Source organism: Rissa tridactyla, chromosome Z, assembly GCF_028500815.1.
Source record: "Rissa tridactyla isolate bRisTri1 chromosome Z, bRisTri1.patW.cur.20221130, whole genome shotgun sequence".
NCBI lineage: Eukaryota > Metazoa > Chordata > Aves > Charadriiformes > Laridae > Rissa > Rissa tridactyla.
Genome location: NC_071497.1, coordinates 1412712 through 1432626, shown reverse-complemented (window position 1 = coordinate 1432626; position 19915 = coordinate 1412712). Strand labels below are relative to the sequence as shown.

Genomic DNA, 19915 nt, shown 5'->3' with positions numbered 1-19915 from the left:
AAAAATAAAAATCTAAAATCTAAAATCTAAAATATAAAATAAAAACAATATAAAAAATATAAAAAAATATAAAATAAAAAATAAAAAATAAAAAAATAAAAATATAAAAAAATACTATTTGACTTTATTAGCATACAACAGACATTAAAAAACATTTATTTTTTAAAATGGCCCAGCCAATCAATAAAAAATAGGTATAAAACTTTGGCAGCAATAGTGCTGAAGGCAGAACAGACCATATGTAGTTAAATAAGACGAGACCTCGGGCAGTGAAAGAGAACAGATGTATTGTGTCCGGCTGTAGACAGCAAAAAGACAGAAGGAACACAACTCGGGAGAACTGGGGCATTCCCCTAAAACCGCACGGTTGTGGTTGTACAAAGTGGTGAAAACAAACAGTATGTGCCCTTCAGGTGAACCGCGCTCATTACAACGTGCCCACCACACCTCCACCTCTGAAGCTCCACGCCTCCTAGATGAGACCCCCACTCTCCGGGCTCGTGCAGAGATTCAGGACGGTTCTATATCTTTAATCGAAGGGAGAATACCAGTCGCCAACAGGCGCTTCTTGTGAAATCGTGAGCCGCCAGAGAGAAGCGTAGCATGGCAATGAGTGGATTTTTGTAAAATATCAAAGCTTACAATGCATAAGCCAAGGTGTGCTGGCTTTGTGGAGCTTCCCCCAGCGCCCAGCTCCGCGCAGACATCAGGAAACACAGATCTGGCCTCTGGGGGTGGATCGGCTCTTTGCATCCCGGGTGAAGAGCCCAGGGTTGGAACAACATCAGTTGTCATCTCCCACATTTGCCAATAGCAGAATAGTACCTTTCCCAGAGCATGGGCTGTTACAGGCAAAGGTCTGTTAATTATTCTGTTGATAATCGTATCAAGACCCATGTTGAATGAGTTCCTGCCTGTGGGATTAACAGCAGAATGTGTTCACGTAATAGAGGGTGTTTATTTATCATGTAGTGTGCTTAAAATATTTTTACTGTTTTTTTTTCCTCTAAAGTGTATAGTGGTATCTGACAGAGAACGTGCCATTTTAGAATGGATTTGCTTATAGGTATTTGTATATATTTTATTATAATTAGAGATTGTCCTTTTTGAAAACAGTGCTTTAAACATCACACGAATGCTAAAAAATCTACATGGCATTTAAGAAATTATCAACCTAATATTGAAAAGGTAGATACTATTTAACTAAAAAAAAAAAAAAAAAAAAAAAAAAGCTTTAAATACTTTAACAAAGGATCTTCGCACTGCCCTCTCCCTTAGCCGTGCTGGTCCCTCGGAGCTGGTCTCTCCTCCAGAGCAGACGAGCGGTGGCAGTGCCCCGGTGTCGCGATGTCGGTCCTTTCTCTGCCGCACACGCAGCCCCTGCTCCAGTGCCTTTCCCTGCCTTGGCTGAACGTCAGCTCGCTCTGCCCATTGCGTCTGCTCAGCTCCTGCCGGCTGACAGATGGCCGTGACCAAGCGGCTGGCCGCTTGCCTGGCGCCTCGAGTTCACCTACAGATGCTCAGTAACGCTGACACCAGTGCTGGGGCTGCTGCTGACGCTGCTGTTGCTGTTATTGCCTCTACTGCTACTGCTGTTACTGCTGCCACTGCTACTGCTACCAGTGCTACCGCTGTTACCAGCGCTGCTGTTTCTGCTGTTAGTGCTGTTACTGCTGCAGCTCCTACTTCTACCACCGCTACTGCTGTCACTGCTGCTGCTGCGGCTCTGGCGTGGGGCTGCATCCCGGTCACTGGCCTGGAGCTGCGGGCAGCCTGTTAGCCAGGGTGGCCGCGGTCGAGGGAATGCGACAGGAGCCCCGGAGGTCACAGCAGCGGGGCTGAGCCTGGGCATCGGCAAATAAAACGCCAAGCCAACTGGGGGTCTGTAATGCAAGCGGCGTTTCCAGGTCTCCTTTCGGCTTTGCTCTCACCCTGCTGCTGGATTTGAGATCATGTATGTGTTTTGCTTTTGATTACAGGGGATGGGGGGTGCTAAAATCTGGGGAGGGAAGAGGATTCGGAAGGATTAATATGTTAGTTTTGATTTAAGGGGATTATTTTTTTTTTCCCCTCTCTTGTCCCTGCCTTCATCTTTGTTAACGCAGCTTTGTCTCTATTATTTTCATTTTAGGTCAGTTAATATTGTAGCCTTTGGGAATGAAAGAGATGGGTTTTCTGAGGACAATCAGCAGCCGAGCCTGTTCTGGAGCTATCTCAGGAGAAGCGCTCTCATTTCCCAGATCGACAGCAGCTTGTCTGCCAGTCACGTCGGAAACCCAGTTTTTACTGAGTATCAAGCCTGCGTGTTCGGCAATGTCAGGCTGGTGGTACACGACTGTCCTCTCTGGGTAAGAGATCGGTCTCAATCTTTTTTACCTCTTTTTAACACTGAACAGCATTAGCTGATTTAATCAAATGAAAATAGATTAGAAAAAATTATTTTCATTCTTGTGGGCTTTTATTCTGATTTACTTATTGCCAGCAGCAATAAGCATATAAAATATAACCAGGCAAATGCTGCAAAGTCTTCAAGGTGCTACAGAAAGTTTCTCATTAACCAGCCACTGCCCACCTCCTCTGTAGGAAAGTGATATTTTCAACTGGGCTGTTGAGCAAAATATTGAAGGTAATCCCAAGGTAAACAAGAACCCTTTTTTTGTGACATTGCACCATAAGCACTCTCTCCAAATACTTGTCAGCAATAAAACAAAGCAATTTATTTTTTTCTGTAGAAAACGAAAAGGCAGTCAGTTTCCCAGATTTGAAAAACAACAGATTATAAGATTTGATGTCTTGCAAAATACAGTATATGGAGTCATTTTACTTCTGTTGTAATGAATAATCACCTCTTAACATTATCTCCTTTATTTGAAGGTAAATAAAAGGATTTTGGCACCGTTCCAGCTTGTCAGCCGTTTTGTTAGTAAGTGAGATAACTTAGTTGGGAGTACGAGCAGATCAATGATTATGCAAGAAATGATACTGATAATCTAAATTAAAACATATTAATGACTACTTAGTAGCCTTAAAAAAAATTAAGCTTAGCAGCTTTTAGAAATTAAAACAATAATCAGTTTCAGCTCCATAATTCTCTGCTTGGGTTGATTTTTTCAGTGCTGTGAGGGAAAATTGTTTTGGAATCTGCAGGAATCCTAACAGTTCCAGAAATGCGCCATCAGAAGTTTGTAATTAGGCCAGTTCAGCGATCAATCCATTCTCTATTTCCTGGACTTTTCTGCCCACTGCACTTACAGCCAGGGGTTCAGAAGGGCCAGGGGATCCTGCTCTTACTCTGTGGAGCTGCTCGTGACCCGCAGGTGCAGTTTGTGGGAGCCATTGGAGCGCGGCAGTGAGTAAAAGCTCCTGAATGCAAATTAAGGCTGCAAGACTTCAAAGGGTGTTTCGGAGGGTTGGAGGCTGGTAAAGGGAGGGGGGAAGGCAGGCAGGGGCAGCTGGAGAAGGGCGAAGAAAGGACCTAGGTCGGAGTTGCAGTTCATGTGTTTTTATGTTGTTTTATTTGCATTTGCTCTTCTACAAAACAAGGTCCTTCAGTTCTGGAGGCCTTATCAGTTTTGCCCTTGAAAAGCTAGCTTGTTATTGCCTGGAGCATTATGTTTCTGAGGCCTCTTGTTTTTTGCTTTCTCAGCTAAAGGAGGCAGGAGATTTATTGCTGGGAATGGTGAAGAACAGTTGGCATTTTTTGCTTAGTAGAAGACTTCTCAGATAGTTATACTGGGCTCTGCAGGAGGGCATTAGTTCCGAGAGAAGCTGTCCCCTTTCTAGGGTTAGGCAGAACAGGATTTTTTTCCGTATTTTGGATGCTTGAGGTTTGCTATGTCACCATGGTCCTGTCAGGACTATTCCTCTGCTAGCCTGGCAAATGGCACAGGACAATCCAGAATGTTGACTGACATTGCCTCAAGTCATATTCTTCATGGAAAAGGATTCTTGTTGTGAGTTACTGAAAGGTAGAGGTGGTGGTATGGTGGGCCTTGCATTATTTCCACCTTTGTTGTCTGAGCCCAACATAAAAGCAGGTTGGCATTTTATCTGAGATTTATATCTCATCTAGATTAAATCCATATGCTTAAGGCAAATTTATTAGACGTAAACTTGTCAACTGATAGCTCTGTGTCTCCAAAGTCAAGGGTACCCACCTGCTCTTTGTCCTCTACACCTATTGGTCTGGAAAAGCAGCATGGATGCAAGTTTACCAAGTAGGCCTCCCCAGTGCATGGGGAGACCCTTTTGTGAGATAGATTGTGGAACAGGGTGGATTTGCTCATGTTTTGGTCTGCTACCTTTGTCAGCCCAGGACACTGCTCCACTTTTTGAGTCTCCAAGAGGGGTCAACAGCTCACGTGTCTTCAGTTGAACTCTTCCTGATGATATTTGCAGCACAGCAAGCCAACTCCATCCTGGGCTGCATCAGAAGGAGCATGACCAGCAGGTCAAGGGAAGTGATTCTCCCCCTCTATACTGCTCTTGTGAGATCCCACCTGGAGTACTGTGTCCAGCTTTGGAGTCCTCAGCACAGGGACATGGACCCGTTGGAGCGGGTCCAGAGGAGTGCTGCAAAGATGATCCGAGGGCTGGAGCCCCTCTGCTGTGAGGACAGGCTGAGAGAGCTGGGGGGGTTCAGCCTGGAGAAGAGAAGGCTCCGGGGAGACCTTATAGCAGCCTTCCAGTAGCTGAAGGGGGCCTATAAGAAAGCTGGGGAGGGGCTGTTGGCAAGGTCATGTAGTGGTAGGAAGAGGGGTAATGGTTTTAACCTGAAAGGGGAGAGACTGAGATGAGATGTGAGGCAGAAATTGTTTGCTGTGAGGGGGGTGAGCCCCTGGCCCAGGTTGCCCAGAGAAGCTGTGGCTGCCCCATCCCTGGAGGGGTTCAAGGCCAGGTTGGACGGGGCTTGGGGCAACCTGGGCTGGTGGGAGGTGTCCCTGCCCAGGGCAGGGGGTTGGAACTAGATGATCTTTAAGGTCCCTCCCAACCCACACCATTCTGTGATTCTATGATATTCTGTGATATTGGGCATCTTAACTATGTACTATATGTCTCTCTGAAAGAGCTGCAGAGAAGTTTTTCAGCATCTGCTGAAGTGCTTGTGCACTGATGGGTTCGAGAAACATGAAAGGTCTGGACCATGCAGTGAAGGCTGCCATGGTGGCATCATCCTGCTGGGCACGTGGTTGCTGAAACACCAGCAGCGTTGCTGTGAGAGTATTTTCTAAGCTGAGGGTGACCAAAGGTGGCTGCCAAACTGCAGAGATAGGAAGCGAGGCTCCTTGGCAGAGGTACAACAGCAGCAGCACATTGTGAGAAGCTCTCTTTCCCATGGCAGTTGCAGGGTAGAGGATGGACGTGCTGACTTTGAGGAGGATGTTATCAGTAACGCAGACGACACAGGGTTGTAGAGATAGTGGTAGAGCATAATTTTCAACATCTGGGGGCAAAATGTCACTGTTTCCAAAACCACGTTGACCTCTGTGTGTCAGTCACTGTGTATCGCAATGGCCTGATGTCTCCTGCGCTACGTTTTCAAGGCTGCTGCTGGTATCTCCCTCGTGCGGGGGATAGATGTGTGAGTGGACCCACATCCTTTGATTCACGGGGCTGGAAAACGCTCTTACAGAAAATGCAGACCCAGGATGAGAAGAGATATAAAGAACCAGGGAAAATGTATATGTGTGCTAATGTCAGTGCTGAATATTGTGATTTTAATAGCTGATCGGTTGCTAATGCTGAATTCGTGCTCTCATTAGGCATGTTGAACTAGCATGTCCCAGTTTTTCTAATTTTTTTGGCGAGTAAACCTCAGTATGGGAGCTAGTAACTTACAAAGGGTAATTTGCAAGATGAATTTTAAGATTTGCTTTGGAAAAGGTTGCTTTATTTGGCACTTTGAGTATGCCAGATTTGACAGTCTTAGGGACTGAGTTGCTGTTTTATTGGGTTGTGTGTAGTTTGCAACTCCAGTCAGTTTACACTGAATTTTCTTGTGCTTCTGCATATGTACAAGTAAAAACTGCAGAAAAAAAGTGCAGGCAAAATCTGTAATATCTGATGGCAAGAGAATCTTCCTCAACTTCAGAATGAAGCATAGCACAGGAGCAATATTTCATATTTTGATTCATTTAATTATGACGCAGGAAAAGAAATGGTGGAATGAAAACTTGACTGTGAGTGTCCTCCAATCTGCGTTACCTCTCTTGTTCTTTGCTCTCTCGTTCAGAGCAGGACTATAAGGATACAAGAACGTTTCGGTCCTGGGCTGGGCGGGATATTGTCATTCTTTTTAATTTTTTTCCTCTGTGAGCCACCTGTTGGTTTGTTGTTTTTTTTTTCCCCAAGGAATGCCACTTCCAAAAATTTTTTGTTTTCCCCTAATTTATAAAAACTGCCTGGTTTCTAGAGAATCCCTGACATAGCAGAAATGTTACAAGAGGAGAAAACGGAGGAGCTGGGGTTTGGAGGGTTCTCTGCGCCGGGTTCAGCACCTGCAGGGCGATGGGTGCCGAGCTGTGTTTGTCCCTGCTCTGGAGGCTGCACGGAGCTCCGCGCCTCTCCAGGATTCGCTGGTGCTCAAATATCCTAACCGCGATTTTGAAAAGCTGTTCTGGGAATTATTTTTTTCAGATTTCTCCCTTTTCAACCACCTCTTCCGCTGAATCTTTTCTCTTTTTCCCGTCTGCTTTTCTTACCGCACCAACAGTAGTAGTTCCCTGAACCCTGTGAGCTTTCTTACCCCCGTGGCATCACCCACAGTGTAGTTATCTGGCTTTTCCCCAGCAGCAACGTCCTTGCGCTCTCTGTGCTGGCCAGCCTGGCTGGCCCTTGGCATGTCTATAGGTAAAGGAACCTGATCCACTTTTTAATTTCTTCACAATTTTTCGAAATCCAGTCATATTACTGTTTCAGTACAAAACCATAGTTTTTCATGATTTTTTTTTAAACTTAATTTTTCTGTAAACTTTTTCATTTTTTGGTGTGTTATCCTTTCACATTTTTAAGCTTGGCTGCCTCAGGTTGACAGTTTACAACAAGCGATTGTATCCTGGTAAATTATTTTCCCTACTGTGGTCTTTATTTTTGCGTTTTACAAATATCATTGTATTACTGTATGAGAGGACAACACGGGCCAACGCTAGCCTTCACTGATTTTGTTTCTGGGTCAGCTCAACCAGTTAAAGCTCTTTTGGAAAGCCTCAAGTGAAAAACAAAAGTGTCATTCTAGTGTTGTGCTCTGAATTCCCTCGTTTTCTGAAGAAGATACTTCCTTCTGTGCTGCACGTTCAGTTAGATGAGCAAGTTCAGGGAGGTCTAGTAAGTTACGGAGAGCGCACCTGCAAAATTTGTTCTGCCGCGGGCCTGAATGGTTAGAAATTGTGGAGAAACCTTGAAAAAATGTGGGAAAGGCTCTGATGAGTGCGAGGCATCACTGGGGAGAAGGGTCTGTTAGTGGAGGGTGGGTCTGTAAATGCATCCCTAGACAGGGATGAACTTTACAATATTCCCAGCGCAGCCCTCTGGGATGCCGAGAAGTCCCAGGGGGACGGTCCTAGGGGGTGGCCAAGCTCCCTAGTCCCCACAGAGGGCATTTGCTGTAGCTGCTGCCCCAGTCCGCGGGCTGGACTGGGTGGACCTGGGGATGTTTACGGGCAGCTTTTAGAAAGAGCGTGGGCATTGCAAGGGCACGGTGGATTTCACTGCCGTTCCATAGAGGCATTCATAAATTATTTTTAACAAAGCAAGTATTGTCCTCGGGAGGGGTCATGTGATTTTGTAGGAAAATCAGGTCTTCATTGCCTCGGCAGGCTTTATTTTCAATGTTAATGCCTGAGACGTATGGTTTACTAATGGGAAGAATATATTAGGAGACGTGCATAATGGAGAAATGCAAGGAAAGAATGAAGCTTTTTTCTAATCAGCCCTGAGAGGAGTAGCAACAGCAGTATAATTATAATTAAGAAGGTCGTATTATAATAACCTTAGCTATGCAGTTACTTTTTCCTTCTGTCAGTGGCTCTCTTGGGAAATGACAAGAGCAGGAAGCGCGATGAGGAGTAGCTGCTACATAAATCTCATAGAAGAAGCTGGGAATTAACATTACTCCTGTATCTGAACTCTTGTTCACCATCTAAAGAAATTCCCTCTGGCATTTTTGCATGAAAGCTTCCCTAAAAGTGATAATGCTCTGTGTCAGTGATGCCTTGGGCAAATAACCCTTTGTTGTCAGAGTCGTTTTTTGGAAGATTTTCCTGGCACAGAGCCGCAATCTGAGCAGTCTTTGCCACGCTTGATGCAAAATGAAAATAATTGCAACGAGACCTCTGAAAACATGTCTTTCTCTGGGTTTTTTAATGTAGCATCCATACTCAAGAATGGGCTTTCAGGGGCATTAAATCAAATATGTGAGGGCACAGGGAAACCGCACAATGGTAACAGAGTTTGGTTGTTGTCACACGTTGGGTTGGCACATTCTGCTTTTTTCGCTTCTTGATGTACCCAGGGCTGGCCCTTACCCCAGGAAAATGGGCTCCATCCCCACCAGAACTTCATGGACTTTGGTAAAATCTTCCCTGGTAGGATTATCAGCGACACGCAGCGGTGTCACAGGGAGTGGTGGGAAGCACAGACCCCCCCAGACCTGCTGCAGTGCACGGCCACATGTGCCTTCGGAGCTGTTAAAGCCCGCACCACGCTTCCATAGGAGTTCGTTCCCCTAATAGTTAAACACAGAGGTGTATTCACACACCTGTGTGGCTGTTTTCAGGAAGGATTTTGCTACGTTTCCCCACACCTGCAGAGATGGAAATATGGCCAGTGGGGCTAAGTACAAAAAGGGGAGGGGAATCGTGTGAGGTAATGGACATATTTTCTGTTTGTTGTTTTGTTTTCCAAAATATAATTGCTTTTCTTAGTAGTAGTAGTATTTTCACTAGGAAAAAAAAAATCCCCATGTTTTGGTTTTGGTTTTTTTTTTTTCCCTGTATGATATCAACCTCTTAAGCCACTGTTTTGTTCTACGCATGGGCGGGCACATGCAGACAAACACAGGTCCACTTCAGCATACTCTGTTGAGATTCCCATCGACAAGAAGAGTGTTAGAGCTGCCACCGGTCAAGGTTAGGGCCTGGAGGGTCTTCCAGGCTGGTGTTTTAGTGTGCGATGCTTTCCTGGGAGAGCCAGGACGAGGGCTGGGGCCAGAGCAGAGCGCATGTCCGGGTGTGCATCAGGTACCTGGTGTCCTGTCCTCTGCTGCTGGTGGGGCTGGTGGCAGGATGGAGCCACAGCGTGGGGCACTTTGGTATCTAGAAGTGCTGTCCTCTGCTGTATGTGAGGACCAGGTTTATTCTGAAGATAAGCACGAGAGTCAGAGTTGGTTCTTCCCTCGGGCATGGTGGTGTTCCTATTGACCAGAACCTTAGAAATCTTCCCAAAATCTTTTCATTTTGTAAAGCGAAATTGTGTCACTATGCACCGGAGATTTAGTTCTGTTGTAAAATGGAGGGAGCTGCAAACCATTTACATGACTACATGTAAAAAATACATATTACATTCTGCAAGAAGTTGCCATAAACATTTTTTATTACTAGCGCTTGACGTTGTGGCGGAGTTCTTTTGTGTTCGTGCGCCTGCAACCTAGACCTTGCTGGTGATACTGCTGGTTATGACCCAGCTCAGCGAGATGGGCATGAGCAAACCTGGGCTGAGCTTGGACACAGGCAGCCAGAAGGAAATTGCAAAGGAACCAGCACGCTTTCTTCTGCCAGCATGGAACAACTAAATATTCTATATTATTTTTTGCTTTGTATTGTATTTTTCTCTTAAGCCTTTGCTGTGTTAAATGTGTACAACCCTATGAAAAATTCTCTGTTGAGATCTTAATCAGCTAAAACATATTAAGGCTGTCCTTTGAAAATTCTGCGGTTTTGCCTGACTGTGCGGTCAGGTTCTGCCCGCCCCGATCTGGCTGGTTGTCTCAAAGCGCTGTAGCTGGTGGTCATACTGCTACAGGTGCTAAACTTGTGTTGTGTGTTCACTTTATACTCTTAGCACAGCTTAAATGATTCTGTTAAATGCTGCTGGACATTCCCCTTAGCCTGGGATTATAATAGTCTCTGAAAAAAAAACAAGAGCAGTGCTCTGACAGCTCTTGCGAACATGTTGAATTGTTGAATAGCTGTTCTTGATAATTTGAGAATTTTCTGTGGTTTTCTTATTACAGAACAAGAACTTCTGTTAAAGACATTAACGGGAATAGCTATTATACTTTAAGTTTATTTCCGGACTTTTTTCTCTGTATAGACAAGATCTAAATTGGGTACAACGTGCACTGACAGTCTAGACAAATATTTGCCGACTGATACATTTCCGTCGAGTTCATGCTACCTCTGGTACTTAAAAGCGTGGCAGCTACTTCACCACAGATCTGAAACAATGACTCTTTTGAAGTGATCAAAAATAGTTATGTTGACAATGCAACCCACTTGTTGATATTAATAAGCTTTTATGTATTTCTCCAGCTCCCATCTGTAATGCTCTTACTTCTGTGACCTGCTCTTCAAAAATCACATTGACCATCCCCAACACACCCTTTGGGTCCCTTTTGTCACTTCGTCTGTGCTCACTTACTCCTCTCTTCCACATCTTCTGTATTTCATCATTACCTGTTTCTGTTTTTTTTCCCAAGATCCCAAGTTCTTCTAGCTTTGCCTTGTGTTGTACAGGACTGTTAAAGAATCACAGAATGGTTTGGGTGGGAAGGGACCTTAAAGGCCACCCAGTGGCACCCCCTGCCCTGGGCAGGGACACCTCCCACCAGCCCAGGTTGCTCCAAGCCCCGTCCAACCTGGCCTTGAACCCCTCCAGGGATGGGGCAGCCACAGCTTCTCTGGGCAACCTGCGCCAGGGGCTCACCACCCTCATAAAAAAAAAAAAATATGTTTTTTTCCTTATGTTGAATCTAAACCGCCCCTCTTTCAGTTTAAATCCGTTGCCCCTTGTCCTTTTACTACAGGACCTGGTAAGAAGTCTGTCTCCATCTTTCTTATAAGCCCACTTTATGTATTGAAAGGCCACAATAAGGTCTGTCTGTTCCAAGAGGTCATAGTATTTCAATTTTTTGAGTGATTTTCAGTTCTCTGGACCAGTTCCAGATTTCTGTCAAGAATTTTCAATTGAACATATATGCAAGACTTCCACCGGTATTTCTGAGCTACCTTTAGGTAAAGTAGAAATCATGAAATTATAGTTCTCATGACAGTTGTAAATGAACAGGATACAAAATAATTTTAGAGTGCAAGGCTTACGCCTAAAGCACAGAACGATGACAAATTGAATGTGAAGTCAAAAAAGAAAGTTTAGTTGTGTGATTAAACTCCTTATCCTGAAGACGTTAACACTTGTTAAAGCTAAATGGAAGCTCTTGTGAAGCAGATAAAAATCCCACCCAGCTGATGGAACTTGTATTTATAGGTTCATAAATACATAGCATAGTTCTGTGTGACCCTTTCCCTAAAATATTGTGGTAAGTAATGGGTTTGTATGAATTGCTGCAAACGTCCACCACTGAAGCTGCTTTTATTTCCTTAATAAAAACTTTTGAAGATTAAGTAATTAAACCAGTGAAGTTTCTTCCTGCAAAGTATATTCCTAGATTAACCCTATTTTTTCCTCTTCCTGAAGAATTCCTGAATTCATAAAAGAGATTTATTGTTTATTATAATGAACAACTTGTTCTCCAAACAAGGAAATTACACAGCATGAATTCTGCTCTTTGTTTCACGTCTTCAAATAAGAGATTAAGTTACCATTTAAAAATACTTTTGTAAGGTTTTGCGTTCAGACTGTTGAATAGTTTGCCTTTTCCTTTATAGACAGGAAATTCTTGATCGTTTTTTTTTCTGTTTAGGATATATTTGACAGTGACTGGTACACCTCTCGCAGTCTCATTGGAGGAGCTGATATTATTGTGATTAAATACTCCGTCAATGACAAGACTTCATTTCAAGACATAAAGGAGAGTTATGTCCCAATGATAAAAAAGGCATTAAACCACTGCTCAGTTCCAGTAATAATTTCTGCTATTGGTGCAAGAAAAAACGGTATGTATCCAGTTTCCTGTAGTAACAGTTAAAATCTCACTTGGAAGTTAGACGTGCTGTAATTTCAGGAGAAGCTGATTGTTTCTCCAAGTTACTAACAGAAACAATTAGTCTGTCAGGATGACAGTAATATGTGCATGTATTATGGCTCTGTAGGCTGGTGTATTGGCAAGAAGTTTATGCTTAATTAGCCCAGGCGATGAAAGGCATCCTGCCTTGCTTTGACCTCTGCGAGGACTCCTTGTGGAGCCATCACACGTGGGGGATTAAATCTAGTGCGTGGCATTTAGCAGCGTACATTCGAGTGCATGGACCCTACAGTTACGAGCTCTGCCTGGTCATGTCTCAGGTGTAAAATATCTCTAGTGTATGAGATTAAAACGAAGTCCGCCAGCTTGCAAACACTGGAGAGGGGGTGGGAAAAGCCTGGAAGTTGTCTGGGATGTCATCAGAAGAATGGAGACACCAGCTCTTCGGGTACCACAAGGGGCCACGTGCTGAGGTATCCACAGAGTTGATGGCTCATGGCAGTAGCTGTGGTGTAGATATGGTATAGGTATGGTAGAGCTCTTGTGTTCGCACCGTGCCTTGTCCAGGCTGGTCTGTAGCCTGCTGTGAGAGCAACGCAAATCAATTTTAGAATCACTGTTTAAAGTTGTTGTTGTGGCTGCTGTTTAATCAATATGAAAATCACAGTCGCACGACTGCGTAAGGACCCAGAGGACCTCCGAGTGTCCAGCAGCCGATGAGGGCGGCGCTGCCGAGAGCGTGGTCATGGCTTAGGTAGACGTTAGTGACTCCTGTCTGTTTATATCAGGGAAATAAAGTTCAGAAAAAATACCGGGGATACCAATAAAACAAACATACAAACTCTATTCTCTATTTCCAAATATTTTTAAATGAGCTTTTGTTGATTTTCATGTGGTCTAGTTGGTCATGGGGCCTGATTTTTAAAACTTATTTTTTCATAAAGCAATGAGTGTAAAACTTGAGCCTGTGAGTTGTCTTTTACTTTACAAATTTGACTAAACCAAGTGTTTCTAAGCATCCCTCCTGCTATGAGTAAGGGACATGATGGATGTAGATGTAGACGTTTACTTTATAATGTAGAAAGAAGTACTAAGCTATATGAAGTGTGTCTCCTGTGGACATAATGTCAGGTTTGACAGGGTCTATTTATGTGTCTTTTTGCTCAGTGATTGAGAAAGAACTGTTAAAGAACTCTATAACAATTAAATCTTTATTTTCTTCCCTTTACTAATTCACTGATAACGATCAAATGTTTTTATGCTCTGGTTTATATAGGGGTGATAAACCTGCCATTCTAAAGGCACGGTCTTGCTAAACTAACGTTTGTCTTCCCAATGCCTTTTCTTACACTTTTTATTTAAGCATGGGATATCACCAATCTGAGTGACTCCACTACTGGCATTTTTCCACTTTTTTTTTTTTTTTCTGTATTCCTCCCAGAATGACGTGGCCGTGGGAGAAGTCAGGCTCCCCATCAGCGGTTTTGCTCTGGGACCTGCCGGAGCAGACTGCCGTGCGCACACAGAACCCTTTTGTTTCTCGGAGCTATGTGTGAACACAGCAGTTTGCTCATACAAATTACTAAGATCTTAATCCTCTGTAGTAGCAAATGGGGCTGCCAAAAGAAAAAAAAAAAAAAAGGAAAAAGCTGTGTTATTACGTGTTATCCATAGGTCTGAGCAGCAGAAATTAGTGTAGAGCATGCTTGGCACATTTGAAAGCATGACCGTGGCCAGCAAGTTCTTACTGGCATTAAGAGAAGTTGAGCCAGGGTGGCTAAGAGATTTTTATCAGTTAACCTACATAATCATCAAAAATACCTATTTTGGCTTTAAAAAAAAAAAAAGTAAAAAGTAAAATATGTGTAATTGAATCATATTCTGCAGTATCTACGTGCCCATAACAGCTGGGACTGCTGTGGAAATTTTCCCCTTCCGTTACTGTGCGTGCTTGCTGCTCGGGCAGGCCACAGTAATTAAACAAGTTTAAGGGTACATTAATGAATGGTAACACCTGCAGGCTCGTAGAACACCTGCGCGTGTAAGGATGTGGGGCACCAAGCCAAATCTGATGGAAGTCATACTTGACCTTTCCGCCTTAGCAAAACTGAATGTAAATTAATGCTAATGAAATGTAAGGTGAGTTTTGCATAGCAGCTAACATTTTGAACTGATCAATAAGAAGTTTTTTTCAGTAATTTTAGATTTCTTGCTATGAAAGGACTATGTTTCCATTTCCCTTTCTGCTCTTTTCTAAATAATACATCTTTACAATTATTTAGGAAGCTAAATATTCCAGATTGTTTGACAAAAAAATAGCTTTTTTTGCACAATTTTTTACCCCAGGAGTGCCTTGCACCTGTCCTCTGTGCACTTCGGACAGGAGGAGCTGTGTCACCACCTCCGAGGGTGTTCAGCTTGCCAAGGAACTGGGAGCCACTTACCTCGAACTGCACACTCTCAATGACTTCTACATACAGAAGTACTTTGGAGACGTGGTGAGTGAGGAACTGCTGGGTTGAAAGACGGGTGGCATGCATGGGAGGTGGATGGCTGATGTCAGGGCTTTGGAGAGCGAGTGGAGGCCCACCACGAGCCCTCCCACCGAGGGCAAGATCCCACTGGTGTGAGATTAGGTATAAGGAAGAAATTCTTTGGTGTGAGGGTGGTGAGCCCCTGGCCCAGGTTGCCCAGAGAAGCTGTGGCTGCCCCATCCCTGGAGGGGTTCAAGGCCAGGTTGGCCGGGGCTTGGAGCAACCTGGGCTGGTGGGAGGTGTCCCTGCCCAGGGCAGGGGGTGGCACTGGGTGGCCTTTAAGGTCCCTTCAAAACCAAACCATTCTGTGATTCTAGCCAAACTGACAGTACTAAGGTTGCTCCAGTTTTAACTGCCTTCTAGGAAGTTTCAGGAAAGTCACAGTACATGCTGCAAGAATTTCCCCTCTTTATTCCTGTCCTTTTGTCTTGCTGGGATGGGATAAACAAAACCCAACTGGACGAGGCACCCAACAATCCCACCCCACTCTGAAGACGAGTTTTGATCCGGTGCCCTGAGTGGGTGACATCCACGGGTCCCTTCCAAGCTGAATTATTCCATGATATTATGATATTTTTAATTTTAATTGCTCAAACTCTCACAGCTGTTCTACCGCTAAAGTGAGACAGGTATGATTGTTGAATTGCCTGTTTTTTTAGCATGTTCTTGTGCTTGCTCAGTTCACAGTCATGATGCAGTCTGCAAGCCTGACCAGAACCTGGGGTCAGACGCAGTGAAGTGGAACGAGACAAAAGCAGATAGACTTATTAAAATGTCCCACAACTAATGAGCTTGTTCTTTTTCTGCTCTCCTGAAGACAGGGAAGTCTCCTGAGCAGTTTCTAAATATGGTCTTTTGGATTTACTTGTCTTCTCCACAAAATTATTTCACGCTGATATTTCATTTTCAGTTTTATGATGTGTTTTAAGCTCAGCCTTTTTTGGAACCTTTTGGGCATTTGGGCTTGAATAAAATGCAGTTCTTTTGGTGCCGTAGTTTCATATGGTCCGTGCCGTTGTTGTCCCCAGTGTGTAAGTACAGTGCGTTTCCATGGGTTTTGATAGTAAGTTGGAATATCTGGCACAACAATTAGCCTGGTTTTATTGTATCCCTTCATTCCCAATTAAAAATGAGGAATCCACTCAACATCTGGTCCCCCAGAGTATTTTTCTAGTTTTCAGAAAGCACTATGTGTGCTATGATGATACCTTGGGTGGTAAAAGTGTTTGAGACGTGCATTAACTCAAACTGAACCCCGCTTTGTGCCTCTTCATTCCTGTAAGAGGGAGAATTTCCCCTCAGATCCATTCTTATTGCAGTGATGACGCTTGTAGTCTGTCCCAGTGAGACAAACCGTGCCCACAAATATCGCGATGTAATGTGACTTTTTCGGAGGGCATGGTAGTAGTGCGTGGCAGTGGTGGTTAGTTGGAAGGTGAAGAGCTTTTGTTATGGTGCTATTTCCATCACTTGCACTTGATCATTATCCTTCAAGTGTTATTATTCTGTGTAATTCTGTAATTAGCATCTAAGGAAGTTGGTAAATTGAATATCTTTGTGCCTGGACTTTCTGGGAAGGTTAAATACAAGAGAATTAACCACCATCATTTGAATAAATAGTCTTTTAAATTGTGCTGATTCCACCTAAATGTGGTACCTTCCCCTGGCAAAGGGGCATCGGGGCTCGGTGACCTCGGTGACTGTTCATGGTGGCAGTAGGCTCAGCCCTGCACACAGCACCCGCTCGTTCCCCACGGTTTGATGTCTAGGTTGTTCTAAATAACTAGGATTTTTTAAAAATAACATTTCATGTTTTAGCTGGAATATTTTATGATCCAAAGTTTGAATCAGAAGTCGTCTGAAAAGATGAAGAAAAAGAAAAAGACGCAGAAGTGCCATCGAGTTCAACCACCGCAGCTCGAACAGCCAGGTGCTCGCTGATGTCTGGTCTCTAGTATCGTTCATTACGTGTGACATGTTCTTTGTGCAATTAGCATTTTGTAATCATGACTGTGACCTGTGCTATCTGTCATCAGCTATTCTGGTTATGTTGCTCTAGTTGCTTCATCTTTTAGTGATGGCTTAATTAATTTGGGGAGAATTGGGTGGCAATACATAACATTGCTATAAACTTCTAATTTATTTTAGGCAAAAATAACAGGAGAGGTTTTCTGGTGTAGTTGATGAAATAATGCAAAGGTAAATTAATAAAAGCTTTACAGGCAAATTATAATATGAAGTCATTACATCATACTTTATTATCCCACAGTATCATCAAATAATATTTTTGTTTCCTGCAAATAAAACAAGGGAGAGGTGTATGCGCCTGCACGTAATTTCCTGCACGTGGTTTCTGAGCATCTGATGCACTTGCTCAGTGAAAGAATTACTGACAATTACTTACCTCTAACTATGTGATTGCCTCTTATCACACATCCTCACATTGCTCACATCCTCTAGGTTTGAGGTTCACAGGCAAGGTTTCTTTCAAATGTAAATGCCTAATGAGATTTCATAAAAGGATGGACACTTTTTACTAAACTAAGGATTTCTTATATTTTTTATTTTACCATACTATTTCTGTTTTTAGAGTATTTTACTAAACGTATTCAAACAGCACTTAAGAAATTTTCTCATCAAATACTTTTTTCAAAAATTGTCCTTCGTTTGATCAGGTCTCTGGGAATAGAGTTGTCCTGCAGTTAGTACTTGCTTCGAGCCCGACTCGTTATCTTTCGCAGAAAAAATGCCAATCTTGAAGGGTGAAGCCTCACACTATGACGCGGACCTGCACAACCTGCTCTGCTGCTGCCAGTGCGCAGACGTGGCGTTTTGCCCTGAAGACCTCAGCACGGTGGTGGAGGCCCACAAGGTCATCCTCTGCTCTGCCAGCCACCTCTTCATGCTGCTCTTTGAGGTGAAGAGCCCCGCCGACATCCACGATGCCTCCATCGTGCACATGGCGCAGAGCCTCTTCGCGGTGGAGGAAGGGGCTGCCCGCGGTGTCCCACCCGGCGTCCCGCCAGTGAGGGTGGTGGTGAAGGACGCCGTCTTCTGCTCTTGTCTGCCAGACATCCTCCACTTCATCTATTCAGGTACCCCCTGGAACGGGTCCGGCTGCTCATTTCTCTTACAGCCAATGCCCTGCGAAGGAGGGGCATCACCCTAAGGAGCATGCCCGTGATGTTGGTAGATGATGTTCTGCCATGGTGCTACATCTGTTTCATCCTTGTGATTATGGTGAACAATGTCTATATGAAAGAAGCCCTTCACCTAGGTTTAATAAAAACTAAATTGCCTGTTATTCCACATCTAATGAACATAAATCACGCTCAGTAATTTACTGAACAAAGTCTGCAAGCTACCATCAGTTAGTTAACCAACCTGCTGCAGGTGAACCTATTTTAGCAGGGGGTTGGACTAGATGCTCTCCAAAGGTCCCTTCCAACCCCGATCGTTCTGTGATTCTGTAAATTCAAAAGCTTTGCCAAAATAATCTAGAGTTTGAGACAGTTTCAGATTTCGGGCTTCTGAAATACTTTAAATGGTTGCATGTTCTAAACACATTGATGAGAGTGTAGGGTTACTTAAGAAGACTCAAGTCATTTCTCTTCTGGGTATGGTGGTTCTGAAGAGAAAACTGGGATAACGGGTCGGCGTGCAGAGGGCTCTGACACATCACGTGTGCTTTGCTACCAATCCAGTGCAGGCAGTGACCTCACCTACCTGATCCCAGCTGTCTATTAAAATGGCACTGATATTCTTCTCTCTTTTTTAAAGAAGTTGCTTAGGAATCCTCAGGTGAAAGAGAATTGTTTTTTCTTTTGGAGGTACCTTTTGTTCTTTAGAAAATATTTTGCAAGCTGTCAGTACATAAGAATATACATTTTATATTTGCTGAAAGAATTAGACAGCTTTTTAATGATGCATTCTGATTTTAGATGCAATTAAAAAAAAAAGTTCTAAGTAATTCTATTGTTAGAGTTGCATCCATAAAGAAGCTCATCCAATCTCTGTAGGCTGATACCTGCCTGACATGTGAAAAGTATTTCTGCCTTACTGGCTAAGACATGAATGCTTGCTTGTGAAGACACAAGGGAGACTCTTTCAGCTTTCAATTAGAGTTTGTTATAGAAAACATCCCTTTCAGTTCTTTCCAAAGCAGTGTCAAACATAAAGAACAGATGCAGAAGTTTTTCAGCATGAACGGATTGATTTTTTTTTTTTATTTTTTTTTTTTATTTATTGGTGACATGAATAAGGGATTAAACCTGGAATTTCAGCAGGTTAAAGTGTGTCTGCTGCCTTCGGTGTATTAATTTTCCTTTTGCTTGTGTCAGCCAAAGAGGTGGAAACTTTGCCCAGCAGCAGCTGAAGCTCCGCTCTCAGTCCCAGCTCCCCACCTGAAGGCCGTTGCAGAAGTCGTTGCACCGTTTGGTACCTTTGAGAGGGGACGAGGTCTTTCAGAGACACTTCAGGCAGGGCCTGAGGAGAGGCCATGCGGCAGTGTCATCGTTTTCAGCCTTTCAGGACCATGACATTATGCCCACGAGGTTACAAGCACTTCCATCCCTACGGTACACGTCGGAGCTGGTAGAGCCAAGGAGGCCGTGTGCTGTGTGTGCTTTTTCTGCCGCGGAATTCCTCCAGGGCTGTGCTGAGTTGTGTTTCACCATGAGCTTTATCCATCTCTGACTCCTCCTCGCTGCCTGGCCCTGGGGATCAGAGCTGAAAGTTACCAAAAACCCCATGGTGTCTTTGAGACTTACTCCAGCAAAATGTATAAGGATAAACTATGTTCGTTTTAACGCTGGCCAACGCTTTTAGTGGTTCCAGGAAAGTTATTGAGAGACCTAAGAGAATATAATGGCTCTGACTCTGAAAACAAGAGAAAAAGAAACCCCACTGCAAACTTTGTGCTGGTTTTGGCTACCAGTATTCAGAATATAACTGTGCGTGAAGCGTTTCTGGTCCAGACATCTGCAAAGCGATGCAACCAGCAATATGAGCAGAATTTAAAGAACTTCCATAACTATCAAAACATTCAGGACTTTTTTCTGAATGTCTACCTGCAATATGTAGTGATTGAACTGGGAGGAAGCCAGAAATTAATTTTGGAAGCAAGACAGATGCCCTGATCTGTCTGTACTTGATTGCATTCTTGTAAAAGTACCGTGGAAGTTTTACTGTGCAAGAATTGCATCTTTCCTTTCCCAAACACAAAGATCTGGAGGATTTATGTGCA

The 19915-nt window shown here is 43.7% G+C and overlaps 1 protein-coding gene across 1 annotated transcript in view; it reads left to right on the top strand.

Annotated features, from left to right (window-relative positions):
- Window positions 1–1519: 1519 nt before the first annotated feature.
- Window positions 1520–19915, top strand: part of RHOBTB3 (Rho related BTB domain containing 3) — a 33055-nt gene continuing 14659 nt past the window's right edge. The window contains exons 1-6 of the mRNA XM_054185479.1: window positions 1520–1954; window positions 2132–2348; window positions 11915–12107; window positions 14483–14634; window positions 16489–16600; window positions 17412–17765. Coding sequence (XP_054041454.1) covers window positions 1953–1954; window positions 2132–2348; window positions 11915–12107; window positions 14483–14634; window positions 16489–16600; window positions 17412–17765 — 1030 coding nt within the window. The 5' untranslated portion in view covers window positions 1520–1952. The remainder of the gene's footprint in view (window positions 1955–2131; window positions 2349–11914; window positions 12108–14482; window positions 14635–16488; window positions 16601–17411; window positions 17766–19915) is intronic.